The following is a 21,095-nucleotide window of genomic DNA, read 5'->3' on the forward strand; positions in this document are numbered from 1 at the left end:
TGAATGTGGCCATAAGGAAAGAAAGGTTTATAAACTTGTCTAGGTGAATGTGGCCGAAAATACACCCTATGCTTTTGTAATGATTAATGAGATGAAACCTACGTCATGAATGATTATAAATGAAATCTTATGCATATGCATCTCATGTAGAAGCTAACCTCGCAGACGGAACTTACGAGCTCATCCCGGCACCTGAAGAAGGACACTCTCCTGCTAAGCTGAACCTGATCGAGGCAACTCAAGACCCGAATCAAGATTCGGAAGAGCCTAAGGCTAACATAGGACAAGAAGGCAAGCCCCGAAGCATAACCTTAGTTTCTAAAGTTATACAATATTATTATTGTGTATGTTTGTGCATTATGTTCATAGGAGTTGTATTGAAACCCTAGTTGTATGCTCCTAGTACCTATGTTTTGAATACTAGCATGTTATGTAGCATAGTTGCTATGCTAAATAGGGACACGGTAAAAGTCAAGTGATTTTCTGTCACTAGCGAGCTATAGGAGTTGCCTATTTACTTATGTTGGAATCATAAGGTTGATGGGCGGGGCTTGGTACTAGGTTCTCGAAATTGTGGATGCCCCGTCTGTATAGAGGAAAAATTGCTAAGGTCAAACCATATCGGTGTCATGGTCAAGTGTTTGAACGTACTAAACACATACTGAGAAAATGGGTAATCAGGAAGCCTAGTACCTGATTGAACTAGCGTGGACCTTTACCCCACTCTCTCTGGAACTAGGTTCCCATGAGGCCTCATGTGGGTACAAGTGCGGCCATGCCACGGCGTCATTCCGAGAACCGGTGGGGCTTGTATCCAAGGGAAGTGGGCTCTGGACAAGCGCCGGGGATCGATGGGAACCATTGATAATATGTGAACCCATTGTGGTACGCATATCTCGTGTGTTTACGTCCACCTTGCAAGGTTAAGAAATTCGATTCGAATCGTCTGCTTCTCACAGTTTGAGACTACTTGATCACTATTCTACACTTAGTAAGAAGATGAACAAGGGTGATGCTTAATATTGATGCTTGATTAAATTGCTTGTTCTACCATGCTTGCTTAGAGTAGGTGCTTATTTAGAATGGTTAATCAACTTGAACTTGATGCTAAAACTTGAAAGCAAGGATCGACTTTAGAAGCTTTTGGTAAAAACAAACCCCTCAGGCAAAACGTCTTGCATGTATAGGAGTCAGTGGATTAGATACCAACTGATGGGAAAGTCTTGCGGACTATTAGTATACTCAGCCTTGCTTGTGGCTATGTTTTCAGGTAATGACATTGATGATGTGGTGGCTAGTGTTACTTGGCCTTACCAGCTCCCTCTAGGATGGACGGTTGAGTGGGACCCATCTTCGGTAGGCGAGAACCGTGGTGAGTGATATCATGGATGGCTTCACCATGGTATCGTGTATCAACGTTAGATTTATCATTATTTTCTGTTGCATTTGAACTCTAAACTACTTTATGTTTTGAACTTGATTTGTAATAAATAATTTGGGACCTCTGTAATATTTCACCTAGATTGTTGTAATCACTAGGCTCGTCTTCGTACGAGTTTTATATGCTTGTTTTGATCATAAATATGTGATTGTATCGGGTGAAACTTGACAGACTACTATCTTGATCCTATTAAACTGTCAGTTCGCATTTGAGGCGATGTTTAGCACACTTTAGTCGGGTTAATTTGGATGGTTCTGCCACAGCTGGTATGAGAGCGAAAAGCATACACCAGAGAAAGCAATGAGCCTTAAAAACTTATTTCAATAAAACTTGCCTAGAAAAATCACGTTCAAAAAATGTGTTGGTTCGCTAAGGATGAAATATAGTCTGTGAAGCCCTAGGGGATATGAGTTGATCAAGTGGCTAACTAACTTATTGTTATATTATACCGACTTCTAGCACATTACTTTCAGTCAAAACTTACTTTCTTACACAACGGTTGGCGCAGGGGTACGGCGATTGCTGTAATGTACCCACAGCACCATATCAAAAATATGGTGGTGGTACATAAAAAAATGGTTGGCGCAGGGGTACAACGATTGCTATAATGTACCCACAGCATCATATGAAAATATGATGGCGGCACATAAAAAGTGAATACGCTATCTCGACATATGAACGTTAACCGTACAACGGAAATCATGCGGATACCGTTTCTATAGTGAACAGTAATGAATGGGGACATTTTAGTGAGTGCTAGCATGAAAGGTTCAATTTGTACAAAATGATCTTTTACAAGTACACTAACTGCGACTACGTTAAGCTAACAAACGGTTAGAAATTTGGCTAGGTATTATAGGGAGGGCCGTAAATTTATACCACGCCACCAGCACTTATCCCGTAAGTCCAAGTATTTGGCAATTCTTTGAATTTGTGAGGATATATAGATCGTGCATGCATCATGTTAAAAACCTATAAATTGGAAATTGGAACAACTTTTGCACAGAACTTTTGGATGGATAACATATCAACCTAATGCAACTCCCACAAAAGTTATTGCTGATCACCTAAGCATTTTCTAGCTGTCAACAAACTGAAACTACCTACTGTTGGAATTTTTCGAGCTATCAAATGATCTTTGTTCCAGAAATATCCTATAAGAAAGTGGTTCCAAAATTATCATGGGTTATTCTGTAAAAATCTCATAAAATTTGGCAAGCTAGAACTCAAATTACCCCTGAATTGGTAAACCACTGGCTGCTGAAAATTTCTGGGTTCACAGCCGACCAAAGTTGAATTTTTCAATTACCTTAGGATCCGTTTTTGTCCAGTCTCATAAAATAAAAGTTATATATAACGTGGTAGAGAACCTTTTGGTAAAATTTCATGATTTTTGGATGAGTATCTTAGGAGTTATGGTCAGATTAGTAATACATAGTTACAGAAAATTCCAGGTCATACCACAGTAGGGAAATCCAAGTTTTGACCTTTTTAGATGCTGTTTGAGCAAAAGTTTTGACTAACAAACTTATGACCAAATACCTAAGAAACATTCTAGTAAAATTTGGGAGTTTTTGGATGGGTACTTCTCGAGTTATGGCTATTTTTCTATCTATCCAGAAATCTGTTCTCACTCTTGGATAAGTGATTTTCCTAGCTCCCACACACTCCCTCGATTTTTGTTTTCTTCAGATGGCTGACCCCGTCTACGTCGTGGTGGATATGGACGGACGAGTTCACTCTGACTGCCTACACTGGGAGGACTTTCCTTCCATCTTGTGGGGTGTCTTGAGCTCGGTGGGACACACTACCCCTCCCCGCTACGTGGAACAACAGTATGAGGAGCGCGGAGTGCCCCGTTGCCGCGTGCACCTCACACTTCTTCCCCCACCCAGCGCACCCCGAGTGTCTGACCTTGGAGGTCGAGACTCTTGGGTACCTTTGGAAAATTATGATACCCTTGGGAATACTTTTGGGTGGAATGTTACAATGGTATATACGTGCGCTTGTGAATTTATTCGTGATCGTTAAATATACCAACACGGGGCTAAGTTTCTGAAGATAAGGCAAGTTGATCTCGGAATCAAAGTGAATCAAGAGAAGATTTGGAAGGTTAACAAGAGCCATTCTTAAGGCTTGTTTGTTTGAACTGTTGGGATACGAGGTAGGCTACACTAGCGCAAATTAAAATTTTCTACCGCGTATAACCAGGAAGAACTGCCGTATAAGGATCACGGGATTACCACTCGACGCACTACTGGTGCGGAAGATGTAGATTTGCGTCGATGCAGTGAAGACGATCACGTAGTCGTACGTAGTCGATCAACGTAGTCGTACGTAGTCGATCACGTCCAGCAGCTCCTCAGCAGCTCGTCTACGTGCACAGCAAGACCGCCTCTGGTACCGTGGCTCGTCGTCGGCTCGTCGCGGCTCGTCCAAGTGCTGCAGGCGCAACACCTCCAAGGTATCCACACGTGCAGGGAGGAAGCGTCGCAAGCCGGATTGCTAGATCCGCGAGTTGCAACAGGCGAGGGCGTGGGAGGCGCGGCAAGTGTGTTCAGCCAAAAGGTGTGAAACCCTAGGGCGCCCCACCCCTCTATTTATAGGGGTTCCTGATGGGCCTCTGGATCCGAGGCCCATTAGTACTCCTAAACCTAATCCAACTCGGATCAGATCCGAATTGGGCTTCCAGCCCCTTAAGTGTGTGACCCTATGGGTTCGGATACGTATAGACATGGCCCGAGTACTCCTACTCGGCCCAATAGTCGGTAGCGGCCTCTAGCAAGACGTGCCAACTCCTATACGCATACGAAGATCATATCAGACGAACCATCACGACATAATATACATGCTATTCCCTTTGCCTCACGATATTTGGTCTAGCTTCAAGCCGACCGCTCTTTCTCGATCCTGTGATTCGGAATCCCTTTGTAGGTTAACTCTTAACCGTACGTAGCATGGCCATGCATTTTCTGATCCGATCACTCGAGGGGCCCAGAGATATCACTCTCAATCAGAGAGGGGCAAATCCCATCTTGATTGACCATGTCTCATAGCATGCTTCTTGACAAACCCGAAAGCTACCTTTATAACTACCCTGTTACGGCGTAGCGTTTGATAGCCCCTAAGTAGGTCAATCCACATCTAGAATACATGCGACAATCTCAGGTCTAAGGACAAAGCGTATATGTTGTTTAAAGAGAGAACTACTTCTCGTGTTGGGTCAGTCCTAACACATGTCTCCACATGTGTCCACATTATTAGTTCAACATCTCCATGTCCATGACTTGTGAAACATAGTCATCAACCAATACATGTGCTAGTCTAATATTCATGTGTGTCCTCACATGAACTCCGACTAGGGACAACTTTAGAATAACCATACAAGTAAAGAGTTTCACATACAATTCACATAATTGCAAATCAATTCAAGTAGCCTTTAATGGATATTCAATGAACACAGTATACAAATCATGGATACAAATGGAATATCATCATCTCTATGATTGCCTCTAGGGCATACCTCCAACATGAACTTCCTATTAGCTTCTCAGCGTGAAAAGCCAGAAGCACAAACAAACAGCAAACTTCATGACAGTAGGTTTGCGAATAGTCAAGGATAACTAGTTTTGTACCTGACCAAGGTTAGATGCATCCAAGAGACGAGGAGAGAGGTACCAAAACCTCAAGGATTTTGACTCGATCTCCAAACAATTGGAAAATCACTATCCAGGACTAATCCACACAAAACATCTGGAAACCTAGAGCAAAAACTCTGAAAACCCAACAGGGATCTCTTCACAAGTCCACAGCGAATAGGGGAGAACAAGGATATGCAAGGCACTCAGCAGCTTAGCTGCAAAACCATATAGGCTAGCAATGCATCAGTTATAAAAATTGTAGTTTTCAGTAGTACATATGTGGTATTTATACTAGGAACAATACTCCTAAATGGTGTGGGATAGGTGTGAAGTGAAGTCACCATGTTGATGTAGGATAGGTATGAAGTGAAGTCACCGTGTTGGGAGGTGGAAGGCCAACTGGTGGAAGCATTCACGAAGTCTCCTTTGCATAGTCTTCCGTAAAATGGCCATAACTCCTATTTGGAAAGTCCAAATATTACTCCAGTTGTTATCATGCGAAACTAAACTTGATGAAGTTTCCAACCTTGTGCATTATGGTCCCATCTCTTCTCGATCTAGTACAGACGTGGATGAGAAGTTGAAGCATCTATCATGTAACCCTAAGTCTTATGTGTGTAAGCTCTCTCAGCTTGGCCAACGGTCTTGATTTCTATGTAATCATCTGCATCTTCTATGTAACCTAGTGTAGAAGTTTCTTGTGTAAAACTAAGTAGGAGTAGAGTACACGACTTAGACACTACGATTCTCAAAAATGTTGAAATGTAATCTAGAGAGAAAAGCACGCACCTCTTGTTAGAGGTTCTTAGAATGGCTGTGTGTTACTGATCCTTCATAAGCTTGGGTGCGTGTATCCAACACTTGGTTTTGTGTAACCAGTCTTGCACTTGTTTCTTTATGCGTAACCAGAGATGGACTTTTTGTAACTGGTGGCATCACCGACGCACCCGGCTTAACTATTACAGCTGCAGGCATAGTAAGCGGCGATGCATCTGAATTATGTATAGCTATGATGTCCTCAAACAATACGCTGCCGTGTGGAGCTTCATTGCGCGTCAAACTCGAGGCACTCTCCGACACGCTAGCAATGCTGGTACGCTCGCGGGGCCACCTGTGGCTGCCCAGCCTCTTGGTGCTCATCCTCGCCATCAGGTTCACGCACTAGGTGACGGTGCTCGACGCTGAACACGACACTCAAGGACATCTCCATCACCACGTTCTCCATCCACTTCCTCAACAGCTTGCTTGGCATCGACGCGGTCCGCCATTGTCTCGCCGTCTCCAGCGGTATACCTTGACGTGCGCGCACTCAGGAACCGGAAACACATTAAATTCAGGTGAAAAAAATCACAATCCCCATTTTCTAGTTACAGTCAAACTTTTCTGACAACCAGTGTATATATAAGTTTTTTTGCTTTTGGGGATTATTTAAAAGACTTGTTTGCAAACTATTTTTTTCAGAACAAGCTTTACACAAATAACCTATCAGGACAAATATATACTTGTTGACGCTTTTTCTGGTCAGCACACGAATTGCGCTTGCTCGCGCATGCACCAAAGATCACCTCGTCGGCGTCGCTAAACCAGGCCGGTCAGACCGATCCTTACAGAGCCACTGCGAAAACCTAAGATCGCCGCCTCGGGAGGGACCCCGTCGGAGGTGACGCACCTAGGGTTGCTCTGAGATCGGTCAGGCCACTCAGAGCTTCCTCAACCGCCGTCAAGACGAAGGAGGAAAGAAAAAGGGTTGGAAAAGCTAGGGTTTGGAGATAAAAGGTAAAAAGATTTGTTTGACAATTGGGTATTAGCCCTCAATCGGCCAGGGCCCTCTATATTTATAGGGTGGGAGGCCTTTTCCCGCAAGAAAGTCCTGTTTCAACTCCAATTCAACCAGGACTCTCGATTTCTTCTTGAACTAGGGTAGACCGGTCTGACCGGTCAGGGAACCCGGTCAGACCGGTTTTGCCTGCCAAATCGGCTTTCAAGCCTGATGGGCGGCGCTGCCACTTTTGGGCATCAACACATGGCCCCCATTTCTTGGTAAAGCTTGCATACCAAGAAATACACCTAAGGATGATGGATTCCACCGGCTATTTGTTCTGAGGGCGATACGTCAATATATCAGCCATACCGCTTCTATGTGTCTTGCCAAACACTCAGATGGTGCTTCTTCAAGTACTTCCCATTCAGAGCTCTAGACAGCTGAAATCCACTTAAAGTTTCCACCATATAGGAATTGCTATGGAGCACACTTGTAATCTTGTATGGTCCTTCCCAACTTAGATACCACTTCCCAAACTCATTACTCTTAGCCCCTATAGGCAGAATTGTTTTCCAAATCAGATCTCCCACCTGAAATGTTTTGGCTTTAACTTTTTTGTTGGATGCTTTAGCCACTCGAACTTTATCCCTTTCAATCTTAGCCAAAGCTTCCATCCGCTTGTCGGTCACTTCATCAATATTATCCATCATCAAAGCATATTAAGTATCGAAATCAAGATTATCTTGCTTAGCTAACCTATATGCACCCAGATTTACCTCGACAGGCAAAACGGCTTCTTGACCATAGACAAGCTCAAAAGGAGTAACCTTAGTCGCGCCATGTCTAGAAATACGATGAGCCCATAAAGATTCAGATAACACCTCGTGCCATCTTTTAGGATTTTCTTCTATCTTCTTCTTGATAAGCTTAATTAATATTTTGTTGCTAGACTCGGCTTGACCATTAGCTTGAGCATAATAAGGAGACGAATTGAGCAGTTTAATATCGAAGGACTCCACAAACTCACGCACCTCTTTGGATATAAATGAAGTCCCTTGATCAGTGGTCAAAGTTTGCCGAATACCAAATCTGTGTATAATATGTTCCTTGACAAACCCAATCACCTCTCGATGTGTCATAATCTTAAGGGGAATCACCTCAGTCCACTTGGTAAAATAATCAGTAGCCATAATCACAAAACAATACCCCTTTGATGAAGAAGGGTGAATTTTACCAACAAAATCCAATCCCCATCCTCTAAATGGCCACGGCTTTTATAATTGAATGCATTGATGCAGCAGGTACCAACTGAACATCCCCGAACTTTTGACACTCTTTACAACCTTTGTAGTAGCGAAAACAATCGACTATCATATTAGGCCAATAAAAACCAGCTCGCTTGAGGAGCCACTTCATCACACGAGCCAATTGATGCGTACCACAAACCCCTTCATGCACCTCCGCCATTGCTAACCGAGCTTGATCAGAATCCAAGCACTTCAAAAGCAATCCATCAACCGTCCGACGATATAACTCGTCATCCATCAACACAAACTTGAGTGCCCATCATCAAACCTTTCTGCCAACCAAGCACTTAGGATCCTGTAAATAATTAGTCAGAGGTGTTCTCCAATCATCCACTTCATCTTTAGCAAATTTGGGATGATTCATAGCAGAAGTGGAATTTTCTCCACACAGACCGGTCAGACCGGTTAGCTGGGTGGTCAGAACGGTTAGACCGGTCATACTGGTTTCGGAGGCTGGTCGAACTGGTTCCTCTAGGACATAGCACTCGACCTCGCAAAGCGTCGGCATTCTTTCATGAAAGTTCCTTTTATGGACATTATAGCCAGACGCTTGTTGTGCTAGAGCATTAGCCCTCAGATTCTCTTCCCTCGGTATATGATAAATAGTAAATTCATCCATACAAGCTATTATGCCTAAGAATTTATCAAGATAAGCGTTTAAAAACCCGCCTAAGCATTGGCATACCTTAGACACTTGCTGCACTACCAGCAGAGAATCACCATAAGCTTCAACATGTTTAATCCCCATCTCTTGCAAAATTTCCAAACCGAATAACAAGGCTTCACACTCAGTTTGATTATTGGTATACTTATGATCCAACCAGCTAAGAAACTCAAAAACAGCCCGTTGGGTGAAATAAGTACCACACCAACGCCGCAGCCATTTTTGCAAACTGATCCATCAAAGTGCAACTTCCAAGAGGTAAAAGTAACATAACCGACATTCAAATCAAGTTGCTCATTAATCCTATGCTCAACGATAAAATCTGCTACAATTTGTCCTTTCATCGATTTCAACGGTTCACAAATCAGATCATATTCGATGAGAGCATAAGCCCATTTACTGATCCTACCACTCAAAATAGGTTTTTGCAACATGTATTTAATTATGTTGGTTTGACAAGCCACTATGCAAGTATTTGATAATAAATAATGCCTCAACTTGGTGCAAGTATGATATAATGATAAACACAATTTTTCAATAAAAGTGTACCTCGTCTCGACATCTAATAGTCTTCTAGTCACATAAGTAACAACATACTCGTTCCCTTCGGTTTCTTGAGTCAAAATAGCCCCAATAACACCCTCTTCGGCAGCTATAGATAATTTAAAAAGAATACCATGCTTTGGATCCTGAAGAATGGGCGGCGAAGATAAATAACTCTTAATTTCCTCAAATGCTTCTTGCTGTTTTGCCCCCCCCAAAGTAAAATCAGTTTCATTCTTTAATCGAAGTAAAGGAGTAAACTCATTCACCCTCCCGGACAAGTTGCAAATAAATCTCCTCAAATAATTCACCTTGCTCAAGAACTTCTGCAACTCTTTTTTGCAAGTAGGAGCTTGTAATTTTCTAATAGATTCAATTTTCATAAGATCAATTTCAACTCCTTTCTCATGCACTACAAAGCCTAAGAATTTCCCAGCCAATACACCAAAAGCACATTTGAGTCGATTCATCTTTAAACCATACCGACGCATTCGTTCCAATGCAAGTCTCAAATCAGCCAAATGGGATTCAGGCCCGGCCGATTTCACAACAATGTCATCGATATATACTTCCAGCACTACTCCAAGCAAATCATGAAAAATCAAATTCATAGCCCTTTGATAAGTAGCACCAGCATTTTGCAGACCAAACATCATAACAATCCACTCAAACAAACCAACAAATCCTGGACACACAAAAGCCATTTTGGATACATCCTCTTCGGCCATAAAAATTTGATTGTATCCAGCATTGCCATCAAGAAAGCTGATCATTCTATGACCAGATGCAGCATTAATAAGTACATCGGCTATAGGCATAGGATATTCATCTTTAGGGGCAGCCCTATTAAGATCTCTAAAATCAATACACACACGGAGCTAGTCTGTACCTTCCTTTTCAACAGGCACAATATTAGAAACCCAATCAGCATATCGACAAGGCCTAATAAACTCAGCATCAAGTAACCGATTGATTTCCTCTTTCACTCGGTCATAAATAATAGGATTAAAATATCTAGTAGGTTGTTTATGAGGCCTAAAACCAGGTTTGGTAGGTAGCCGATGCTCAACTAGCTTCGCAGCTTAAACTAGACATTTGAGTAAAATTCCATGCAAAACAGTCGACATACTCTTTCAATAATTTTATTGAATTGGCCTTAAAAACAGGCTCAAGATTCTTGTTTACAATGTCGGTCTTGGTACAGTACCATCACCAATATCCACCTCCTCTAAAGGATCGGCCAACGTAAACCCTTGTCCTAATTTACTCATGTCATCAAGATCTTCAATGGCTTCACACATATCGTTCTTTCACGCCCGATAGTGCTCTAGCCTTTGCTGCAACCATTCTAGATTTGCGTCCATTATATCATATGTGATGAGCTAGTCGACCATCAATCGGCTTTAGTATAGCAGCGACAAAGCCATCCTTTATGCAACTAATGTACTCACAATCTGAAAGATCTACGCCAGATACGCATCTAACATTATCGTGAGCACTCATAGTAGAACTATCGGCCACAGCAACACAAGCCGATGTATCACCATGAACGACCTCCACTTCGTCGCCAATCCACTGAATCAAGCATTGATGCAACATAGAAGGAATACATTGATTTGCATGTATCCAATCACAACCCAAGATCAAGCTGAAGTTACCTTGTGTTTTGGCGACGAAGAAAGCAGTAGCCAACGTCTTACTCCCAACGGTGAGCTCCATAGAGACGACGCCTTTATCTCCCATAGGCTCTTCTCCTCCCATACTGCTAATAGTCATGTTGGGCTTGATTAGCTCCTTATCTGAACCTTCCAATTTCTTGAACAAAGAATAGGGCATCAAATTTACAATTGCTCCCCCATCAACCAACATTTGAGAAATCGGCTTCCCGTTGATGTGACCTTGCATGTACAATGCCTTCAGATGGTTTTCAGTAGCTTTAGGCTTCTGGAATACTGCTTCCTTAGGCCCAAAGTTGAGGTGAGCCAAATCTTCCTCCGAGAGAACATAGCCATCCATCGACATATGAACCACATTTATGTCCAGCATCATCCTCTCAGGAGAAGAACTGTAATTAACAAGTTGTTCATCGTCCTCTGTCGCATGAACTAATGCCAAATATTCATCGCACGCCATAAGGTCAGAAAGAGCGGAAACGGGCGAAGTTTTTGACGAGACCAGTCTGACCGGTTCCTGGACCGGTTTGATCGATTCAGGGGCTGGCTCAGATGTCTCAACCGGTCTGACCAGTTCAGCCTGAACGTCGTCCTTTGCTCTCCACTCCTTCTTTTGAGGCGCCATGGGTCTGTACTTGTTGAATGCTCATCCTTCTATTTTTCCAGCTCCTATTCCCTTCTCTCCTGTAGCCTTAGTCTCTGCAATTTCCTCCTTTGTGTGTGAGTTAACCCGGGAGGACACCACCTCGGTAGGAGATATTTAGAATTTGATCCACTGCTGCTAGCTTCATGATCATTGGCAGCGGATACCTTCTGAACAGGAGCTGTGACCGGATTGTTCATATCAATCGGTCTTTCTGCATTAGCCTCAACGGGAATTTTCATAGACCCAATTTGGTAGTAGCTTCTCCTCTGCCCTCCTCTGATTCTATCTCTATCTTCTGAACTTCCCCTTTCTTTTGCTTGGGACGATACACCTGCTTGGGGGAAGAAGTGCGCGGTGTCTAAACAAACCGGTCTGACCGGTTATGGGGGACCAGTCTGACCGGTCGGGTCTGCTGATCCTGACCAGATAGGTGAGGAGCCCACCAGCTATGCACGGGATGTGAAACTCTATCCAAAGCTGACTTTCTGGAGCCTCCCTATCTAGGATGGAAAGACGGCTGCTGCACAAATTGATAAGGCACCCACATCACCCCATTATCATCCCACACCGGGCATGGAGGATTCGACACCTGAGGAGCCCAAGATGTGGAGGGATGCTGTCTGTGCTTCACCTGGTCGCCCCTCTGTCTAACAACCGCTCTCGGCGGCGAACCTTGCTTCTCTTGGCGGACAGGTGACCTCATTCTTTTTTTACCGGCCGATCACTTGTAATGGCCCTTTCTTTGGTATACTTGTTCAGAAGCATATCAAAGGTGACATTCTGCCTATGGCTGCTCCCCTAATCTTTTGCCATGTTAAGCTTCCAGGTCCCAATTTCCGGGCGCTTGGGCTTTAGCATTCGGGGACGGCCTTGTGTTAGACCGGTCTAACCGGTCTCCCGAACCGGTCTGACCGGTCCAACCTGACCGACCGGCTCAGACGGCTTTTGGCCAGATCCCGAGTCCAAGGCTTGCCCCCGTGTCCAGAGGTTTTCACAGTAATCTTGAATGATTCTCTACCATCTGGGGTCTTTTCATGCACCACTTCGCTTGCCAATTCTTTGCCTCTCAAATCGGGCTTCTCTTCCCCGATTATCACTTTTTCCCTTTAGTTGCTTTAGCTTGATGCGACCGAACCAGTACCTTAGGTTGTTGAATATCCATTGTGTTGACAAGAAAAGGTGTCTTGTCCACTTGCATCTCATGGAAAGTCAACCGGCCTTCATTTATAGCCGATTGAACCTGTCGACGAAATACATTGCAGTCATTGGTAGCATGAGAAAAACTACTATGGAATTTGCAATATGCTTTTATTTTCAATTCCTCAAGTGGAGGCATGGTATGAGTTATTTTCAAAAACCCAAGTTTAAGTAATTCATCAAAAATACGATCACACTTGGAAATGTCAAAAGTAAATTTTACTTCTTCTTGCCGACTCTTTTGGGCCAGCTTAAGTGATGTACAAGAGTAAGATTTAGCTTTAGAAGGCCATACAAATTCAGTAATGTAAACTTCATTGTCATCATCGTTCGAACTATCGGAATCATACTTGATGGCATGCATATTAGACTGACGCGACTTGAAGCTATCTTTTTCTTTAGCAATTCTAAGTTCCATTGTTGAGGCCTTCATTAACACTTGCGTGATAGTGTGAAGCTCAAAACCTTCTAGCCAATCTCTAATGGAGGATTTTAAACCCTTAAGCGCAAGGTCAGCTAAATCACTATCGGTTAGCTATAAATTAAAGCACCAGTTTTTGTTTCTTTGAATCGTCTTATGTAATAAACGAAAGATTTTTATTTGCCTTGTCTAACCGATGTCAAATCCGTCAACTTTAATTGAAAATTTCCGGTATAAAAATGATCATGAAATTTTTGCTCCAATTGTTCCCATGAATCAATAGAGCTGAGAGCTAAGGACAAGTACCAAGCGAAAGCGGTTCCGGTTAATGATAAGGAAAATAAATGAATGCACAAAGCATTATAATACCCCGCCTCGCCTAGCTGAGCAAGATATTGACTAATATGTTCCCAATTAGTTCGGTTATCTTCGCCACTAAATTTAACAAAATCTGGCATGCGCCAACCGACTGGGTAGGGAACATAGTCAAAATCAGCTTGATACGACTTTTGATATAATTTCAAACTCCTAGTATTTATGTCGTATTTGGTTTGCATCAAAGCTAACACCTCCTCTCTAAATTTCCTAATCTCGCGAAGGGAGGGTATCTCTGAGTGCTCTTGGGCTGATGTATTCACGATGCTCGTATGGGGTGGGTTGCCGCTCTGAATGCGGTGCAAATCAGAAAACACATCATTCGAGATCCCTCTAGATGCCATAATGTTGTTGGGGATTGGAGGAGACGTGTATGCTATCGTGCCAAATGAGTATGGGTTAACCCCAAACTCACCAACATGGTCAGGAACGATCGAGCTAGGCACGACAGTGATCGGCACTGGTGCTTCGGTGATGACGGTCAGCTGGCCAGCCTGAAATGCCTGACCGGTCTGACCGCTCCAGCCGTGCTCGATCGGCTGTTGCGGCTGGGTCCGAGGCGGCGTTTGCCCTGAATAGAAGCTCAACGGCATGTCGTATGCAGGGTTTTCAGGAATGGCCCCCACATTTGCCGATGAACTAGTTTGTGCAGCCCCACACGAGTCAACTTGTGAAAAATTGTTTTTATCATAAGAAACGGATTTATTTCCTACAAGTTGATCTATCCGAGCCATTAATGTATTAGTGATTCTATTTTGATCAGCAAGACTTTTACGGAGCTCATCATTAACGGCGGCTTGGTTTGAGGGGAAATTATTCACATTGTGTACTTCTTCGACCATGCTGTCTTTCATCTTGATCGCGGGAAACTCGAAGTCTTGCACTCTTGTTGTCTTGCCCTTGTGATCTTTCTTGATGCCCACGAGATATTGCATCTTAACGTATTACTGGAGTGCCGCCAGATTCCGTTGCTCCTCCTCACTGAGATCTTCCACGGCAGCCGTGATGATGTTGTCTTTGTTGATGTCCGTAGTAGACCCCATCTTGCTAGGGTTTTCCGGAATGGTTATGGAAACCAGATATTTCTGTCCCCATCGGAAACGCCAAAATGTGTTGATGCTTTTTCTGGTCAACACACGAATTGCGCTTGCTCGCGTGTGCACCAAAGATCATCTTGTTAGCGTCGCTGAACCAGGCCGGTCAGGCAGGCCGGTCAAACCGGTCCTTACAGAGCCGCTGCGAAAACCTAAGATCGCCGCCTCGGGAGGAACCCCGTCGGAGTGACACGCCTAGGGTTGCTCTGAGATCGGTCAGGCCGCTCAGAGCTTCCTCAACTGCCGTCGAGACGAAGGAGCAAAGTAAAGGGGTTCGAAAAGCTAGGGTTTGGAGATAAAAGGTAAAAAGATTTGTTCGACGATTGGGTATTAGCCCTCAATCGGCCAGGACCCTCTATATTTATAGGGTGTGAGGCCTTTTCCCACAAGAAAGTCCCGTTTCAACTCCAATTCAACAAGGACTCTCGATTTCTTCTTGGACTAGGGCAGACTGGTCTGACCGGTCAGGGAACCCGGTCAGACCAGTTCCGCCTGCCAAATCAGCTTTCGAGCTTGATCGGCGGCGCTGCCACTTTTGAGCGTTAACAATACTGATTGGTCATTAACGGGCAAATCATTATATTATACTCTATCCGTTCTAAATTAATATTTGTTTTGATTTTTTAGATACCTAACTTTTGCTATGTATAGATATACATCGAGATACATATTAAAAGTTTTGTATTAAAAAAGTTAATATGTATAATACCATGGAGTAAGTCGGCAAATATATTCATTGGCCATGAGAAAATAGAGTAATCCATAGGTTACTACATCAAACCAGTCAACCAGGCAACCAATACGCAAGACGTCGAATTCGTCAACCAACCGATGAGCAACAAAACATGATTGGAACGACTGACTGGGCTCAGTTGGTGATGCTGTTGGGAATGCCGCGGATGACCGGCCCTGGCTTCCTCGTTGGCGTGAGCAGTGTGTACGGCACCTCCACCGGCCCGGCCCTGTTCTTCAGCGTCCGGTCGGCATTCCTCCTCTGGATTCTATCCGCGACCACCTCCAGCCTCGCCTGGAACCGCGTCAGCGCCTCGCCTGCGCGCCGCTCGCTAGTCCACAGCTCGGAGTCCGGCCGCTGCCCCAGGAACACCTCCCCTGTCCGCGCCAGCGACTTGGCTGACATCCCCATGAGCGCCAGCGTCTCCTTCCTCGGGGTGATGCTCCCCAGGAACTCGGCCTCCGTCACCGCCGCTCCGACCTCCGGCATCGGGCGCGAGGCGAGGGTGGGGCTGTTGGGGACGAACCCCTGGTACCCGTACTGCCCGAGGCCGACGGCGGCGTGGAACGCCGAGCCCAGCCAGATGATGGTGGTGCACGTCTCCACGAGGTCGGCGAGGCGGTCCATCGCCGGCCACCACTGCGCGCCCTGCAGGTCACCGTGCCCCACGTGACGCACCTCCCTCCACCACGCCTGAAGCTCGCTGTCGCCCGTGACGGCGCTGTCGTTGGTGTAGTAAATGGTGCAGTAGTCGGTGACCCATTTCTTGATTGCCGTCCAGATTTCGAGACCGTCCACTGCATACGGGTAGTCCTTGATCAGCAGGTCAACCTTCTCTGGGTTCTTTGGATCACCTTTTGCCACGCCTCTGCAAATGAATTTTTTCACAACAAAATTGATTCAGAAGCATGGTTAGAATTCGTTGCACAATTCCTAATTAGTATCTTTTATGCAATGCAGTATATCACTATATCATCTACTACTGGTGTTTTGATCATAGAGTTCAAACACACTATTTCGTCTATCGCTTTTGAATATAGAAACATTTTGCAACTGAGTTACCACATAGTATACCTCTTGATGAGATCAGCAGGGAGAGCAAGCTCTGTGAAGTTCCAGTTCTTGTAGGCCTTTGAGGACATCTCCAGGGCGTACTTGCTTGCAAGGTAGGTGACCTCCTGTATGCCACGGAAGATATCGCCATTCTTCCTTTTGTCACCTGAACCGAGGACGATCTGGCGTGCGACGGCATTCACGTGCAGCGTGTTCCGGAAATGTGGCTTCAGGAGCTTGTGGATGGGGTGCAGCACGCTCAGCTGCCTGTTCGTCGCAATAATGAGCGGCTCCATGGTGGCATGCACGTTAAGCCTACAAAGATCACATGAAAACTCATCATACCAAATATCGTATACGTATTGCCATCTCCTTTTCACCGGAAGGTGCTGATAGTCTGGCACATGGGACTCTGCAGTTTGCGTACCAGTGAATGACAAAGTTGTTCTTCGAGGTATCATTCACGGCGGCGTGGGCTTTGGCCAGGTCCCACGCGGTGAACTTGTCGGCGGACAAGGTCTCTTCACTGGCATCCGGTGGAGTGTACACCGTGCTGACAGCACCGAGCCGTTCGTCGTCCGGGTGCGGCGAGCTGAGCTCGATCGCCAGAGGTCGTAGCGTAGAGTCATCATTCAAGAACAGAATGGTTCGCGCTGCGTAAGCCTTCCTCTGCGAGATCTCGCCCTTCTCCTCCTCGCCTGGCAACTCGTTGATGCGCTTCAGGTATGGCATCACCCAATCGTGGTGATCCACGACGAACAATCTCCCATCCTCCACAGCCTTTGTGTACGATGGCATACAATTTATTCAGAAACTTTTCCATTTTCTGAATAATAATGGATTCTCTAGGAGCAATAACTAGTAGAAATCAAGAGTAGATGTACCTGCTGCACTGTCAGGCCACTCATGTTCCTCTGAATGTGATCTTTGGTTATCTTGCTGTCCTGGTCCCCGTAGACGGTCCGGTCAAGTTCGCTGGTGAGGGGGAACTTAGTGACACGCTTGATGCACACCGGGTTCGTCCCAGCGAGCATCTGCCGAGCATATTCTTCATCTCTACGCCAACTCATTGGGTTCACTAAGATCAAAGCCGAAATGAACATTCTTGTATAGCATAGAAGATGATAATATAAAGACTAGGTTTACAATGAAGCGATTATACTGCACGTCTGCACCTGAAATGACTTGTGGGACGGGCAATTTTGGCGTGGCGGCACCGCTGTTGATGATTTGCTTCGCCTTAGCCAGCCGGCCGACGTCGTCGAGGCCGACAAGGCCATAAATTTCTGCAATGGACTTGAAGTGGCCACCCAGGTTTGGAGGGCTTGGAGCTGCGATGGCTGCAGTACCGACGCGCTCGTCGCACGGGACATAAATCTGCTTGTCCAGTGAAACTCTGGTCTCCGTGAGAGGATCTGATGCACGATTGATGAAAATCGTGTCGTGAACATGGTTCAAGAACCAGCATCGTCATTAGTAGGGGAGTGAGGTATTACTAACTTGAGCAAACAATGAACTACTTTCAACTGGGAAACAGCATCTAATGAAGTGTTCGCGCAGTAGGATTATTCTAGTCAATTTTGCAATTTCTATGTAGATCTAAATAATTCTATATTTGCAAACAATAACTCAATAAGGGCATTGCCTATGTAGAGCAAAGCAAATATAACTACCAACTTGAAATATAGACGCCATAATTTAAGTGTTCAATCTTAAAGAACATGTTGATGATACAGATCTAGAGTGTTTGGCTTCATGATCACCAACCAAAAACATTTGTTCCATTTAACATAAGGGATTTATATGTACTTATAGGTGGCATCAGCATCGACATCTGTGCTGAATTCAATAATAATGAAATCATGTCGTAGTTGCAAAGACTTTTATGAATACGATAGGTGAGAAAAGGTTGTTCTCTTACATATATTTGTCACGTTTTTTAAACATTTCTCACACATGATATTAAGAAAGTTTGTATATATAGTTGTCGAAAGTATGACAACTCTTTTAAACGTTTCGATCTCTTTTCTTGTTCCTACATGCACCTGCCTTCAGATGCGAATCCAATTTCCAATACACAGACGTCCCCACAATGTCCACTTGGTATTTTTACCGACTCATCCCTCTCCATTATGTCCGCTTCAATAAGACAAATATATTTCTCTAAAAAAATGGCATTTGACCCTACGTGACCTTCTGTAGCCAATGCCAACGACATGACACCAATAATTGTAAACACGAGATACCCATAGTTTTCTCGAACAACATGACAAAACACGACAACGTATACGTAGATCGTAGAATATCCCAGTCGCATCATCGACGTACGAGACGTGAGACTGAACTCTACCTGTCCGAGTTGGTGGCCGGGCGGTCTTGGTGCGGCGAGGGTACGGGTACTCCCGAGATCCTCCCAGCACGGGGCGCGCCAAGTCCTTCCGCAGGTCAGGGTTCGCCAGGTCATTGTACAGCGCGTAGTCATACACGCGATCCCACTCCTGGAACGGCTGCTCGCCGGCTCCCTCCTCTCCCCGGAGTACGGCGAGCTCATCTTCCCTGTACGCGAGCAACGGGCTCGGAGTGTCCTCCTTCACGTACGCCTGCAGAACAATTCACACAATTAGTGTTGGAACTGTTGCTCGTTGTGTTGTGTGTATTGATGATTACGGACGTCGTTGGTGAAGAAGAGGCGATGCGGGTGCTTCCCAACAGGATAGACCCATCCGTTGCAGGCGAAACAAACGGCGATCCCGGCGGATCCAGCAGCGGCTGGGCAGCTCAGCAGCTTGAGGTAGACGGGGAAGTCGGAGTGGTTCGTCACGACCACCGCGCCTGGCTTGCCGAGCGCCGCGTGCCATGCCAGCTTAACGTCCAGCTCTGTCTCCTCGCGGGCGCCGAGGATGGATTCCAGGACAGCCTCTCCCCCCATCACCCCGCGCCCGTCGCCTCCTGCACGAAAGCGCACGCGTCTGCTTCATCATTCCCTTGCAAATTAATGCATGTGTCCAACGAAATGGAAGCTAAAGAAACTTGAGTGTGTAGGTGTGTACCGGCCACGGTGGCGCTGACGAGCTGGAAGGAGAGCCTGAGCTGGTTACTGGGGGAATCCAAGAAGGACTGCAGCAGCAGCTTGCCTCCGACATACACACGGTGCTCTTGGGCGGCGAGGCTCCTAGCTTCGAGCCGACTACTTGATGTGTCACCGGCGGTGGTAGTAGCCTTGTGGAGGCTGGTGCCGCCGGATTGCTGTTTCTTCCGACGTGAATGAGCGGCGGCAAGAACCAGCGCTGGCCGAGTGGGAACCGGCCATATCGCCTTGGACCGTGCCCACCCTGCGCCCGCGAAGGATGCGGCAAGGGAGGCCTGGCAATACTGGCTTTGGCTGGGACGAGGCTGCATCATGTCCACGCTCCACGGGCGTTACAGGGCCGGTTTTCTGTATGCAACACTAAGGATTATGTGCTTTGTGTTTCATGACAGGTTTCGATCGGCATTATATATAGAGGGGTGCAAGAAGGAGAGATTCCCTTTGGGACACTTGGGACTCTGATGGGTTTAATTAGTTTGAAGAATCAGTGGTGAGTGGTGACAGTCTGACAAGTAACAACCCAATCCTATATCCAACACATGCAGATATATGGGTTCGAGGAAGAGGATTATCAGTTAACCTAACATCGCTTCCGTTTCTTCTAACCTTGTGCTTATCATGAAATAGTAAGGAGGTGTCATCAACAAAAAATCATCCCAAGAGACATTCTAGTCCATACACTACTGGGAATGGACCTTTCATCCACCGCATAAGTGCCGGTTGATTTTTGACCCGGTACTAATGCTCACATTAAAATCGGATCCCCAGAAGCCCCCCGTGACCCCTTTAGTACCGGTTGGAGGCTCCACCCGGTACCAAAGGAGCTCTCTTCCACCATATCCATCCCCCCAGCCCGCTACCCGCTCCCGTCTCATCTTCGCCTCCCCCCTATCTTCCTCTATCTATCTCTCCTCTCTCTCAGCACTCCTCTGCCTCCCTTCCCCCCTCTGCTTGCCCCTCACCGGTAGTGAGGAGCAGCGGCGAGGTGAGGTGGCGGCGGGCGTGGATATGCGGCGGTAGGCTGCTTGCGGCGGGGGAGGAGGGGCAAGGGTGGTGGCAGGGGGCAAGGGCGGGGCTTGGGCTCGAGCTCGGGGCGGGGTGTGGCTCAGACGGGGTGGAATTTCATTTTTTATTTTTTAATACCTCTTAACCTTATTTCAACCTGTACTGAAGACCCCCTTAGTACCGAACTAGCAATACCGGTTGCGCAACCGGTATTAAAAGGGTTTCCAACCTGTACTAACAGGGCTTTCCTCAGTTGTGATAGTTGCCTGGCTCACGCTTCATCAGCTCGCTAGTCAAATAAAAAGTTGTTTGATTTAGGACAAAGAAGGCACCTTTTCTCAGATAGAGGAGTATATTCACTGCTATCTAATATTTATAGATGGGAAATATTCCTTCTGTTGCCTCTTAGACAGAGGAGTATATTCACTGCTATCTAATATTTATAGATGGGA

At 45.6% G+C, this 21,095-nt stretch overlaps 1 protein-coding gene across 1 annotated transcript; it reads right to left on the minus strand.

Moving 5' to 3' along the window:
• Nucleotides 1–15,480: 15,480 nt before the first annotated feature.
• Nucleotides 15,481–19,998, minus strand: LOC101779081 (probable linoleate 9S-lipoxygenase 5). Its single transcript, XM_004986575.2, has 8 exons — nucleotides 19,601–19,998; nucleotides 19,222–19,499; nucleotides 18,901–19,150; nucleotides 17,726–17,965; nucleotides 17,435–17,628; nucleotides 16,978–17,330; nucleotides 16,572–16,865; nucleotides 15,481–16,365 (listed from the first exon to the last, which is right to left on the minus strand). The coding sequence occupies exons 1-8, from the start codon at nucleotides 19,950–19,952 to the stop codon at nucleotides 15,633–15,635; spliced, it is 2,694 nt and encodes an 897-aa protein (XP_004986632.1). The 5' UTR covers nucleotides 19,953–19,998; the 3' UTR covers nucleotides 15,481–15,632.
• Between the last annotated feature and the right edge of the window lie 1,097 nt (nucleotides 19,999–21,095).

Source organism: Setaria italica, chromosome IX (assembly GCF_000263155.2).
Source record: "Setaria italica strain Yugu1 chromosome IX, Setaria_italica_v2.0, whole genome shotgun sequence".
NCBI classification, from domain to species: domain Eukaryota; kingdom Viridiplantae; phylum Streptophyta; class Magnoliopsida; order Poales; family Poaceae; genus Setaria; species Setaria italica.

What these genes read in the sequence shown, in the direction of transcription:
- LOC101779081 (XM_004986575.2), bottom strand. Translation starts at nt 19,952, where the DNA reads ATGATGCAGCCTCGTCCCAGCCAAAGCCAGTATTGCCAGGCCTCCCTT. An exon ending in CCGGCCACCAACTCGGACAG is followed by an intron (nt 17,966 to 18,900) that starts GTAGAGTTCAGT and finishes ATCGTGCATCAG; the next exon opens with ATCCTCTCACGGAGACCAGA. An exon ending in CGTCCCACAAGTCATTTCAG is followed by an intron (nt 17,629 to 17,725) that starts GTGCAGACGTGC and finishes CTTTGATCTTAG; the next exon opens with TGAACCCAATGAGTTGGCGT.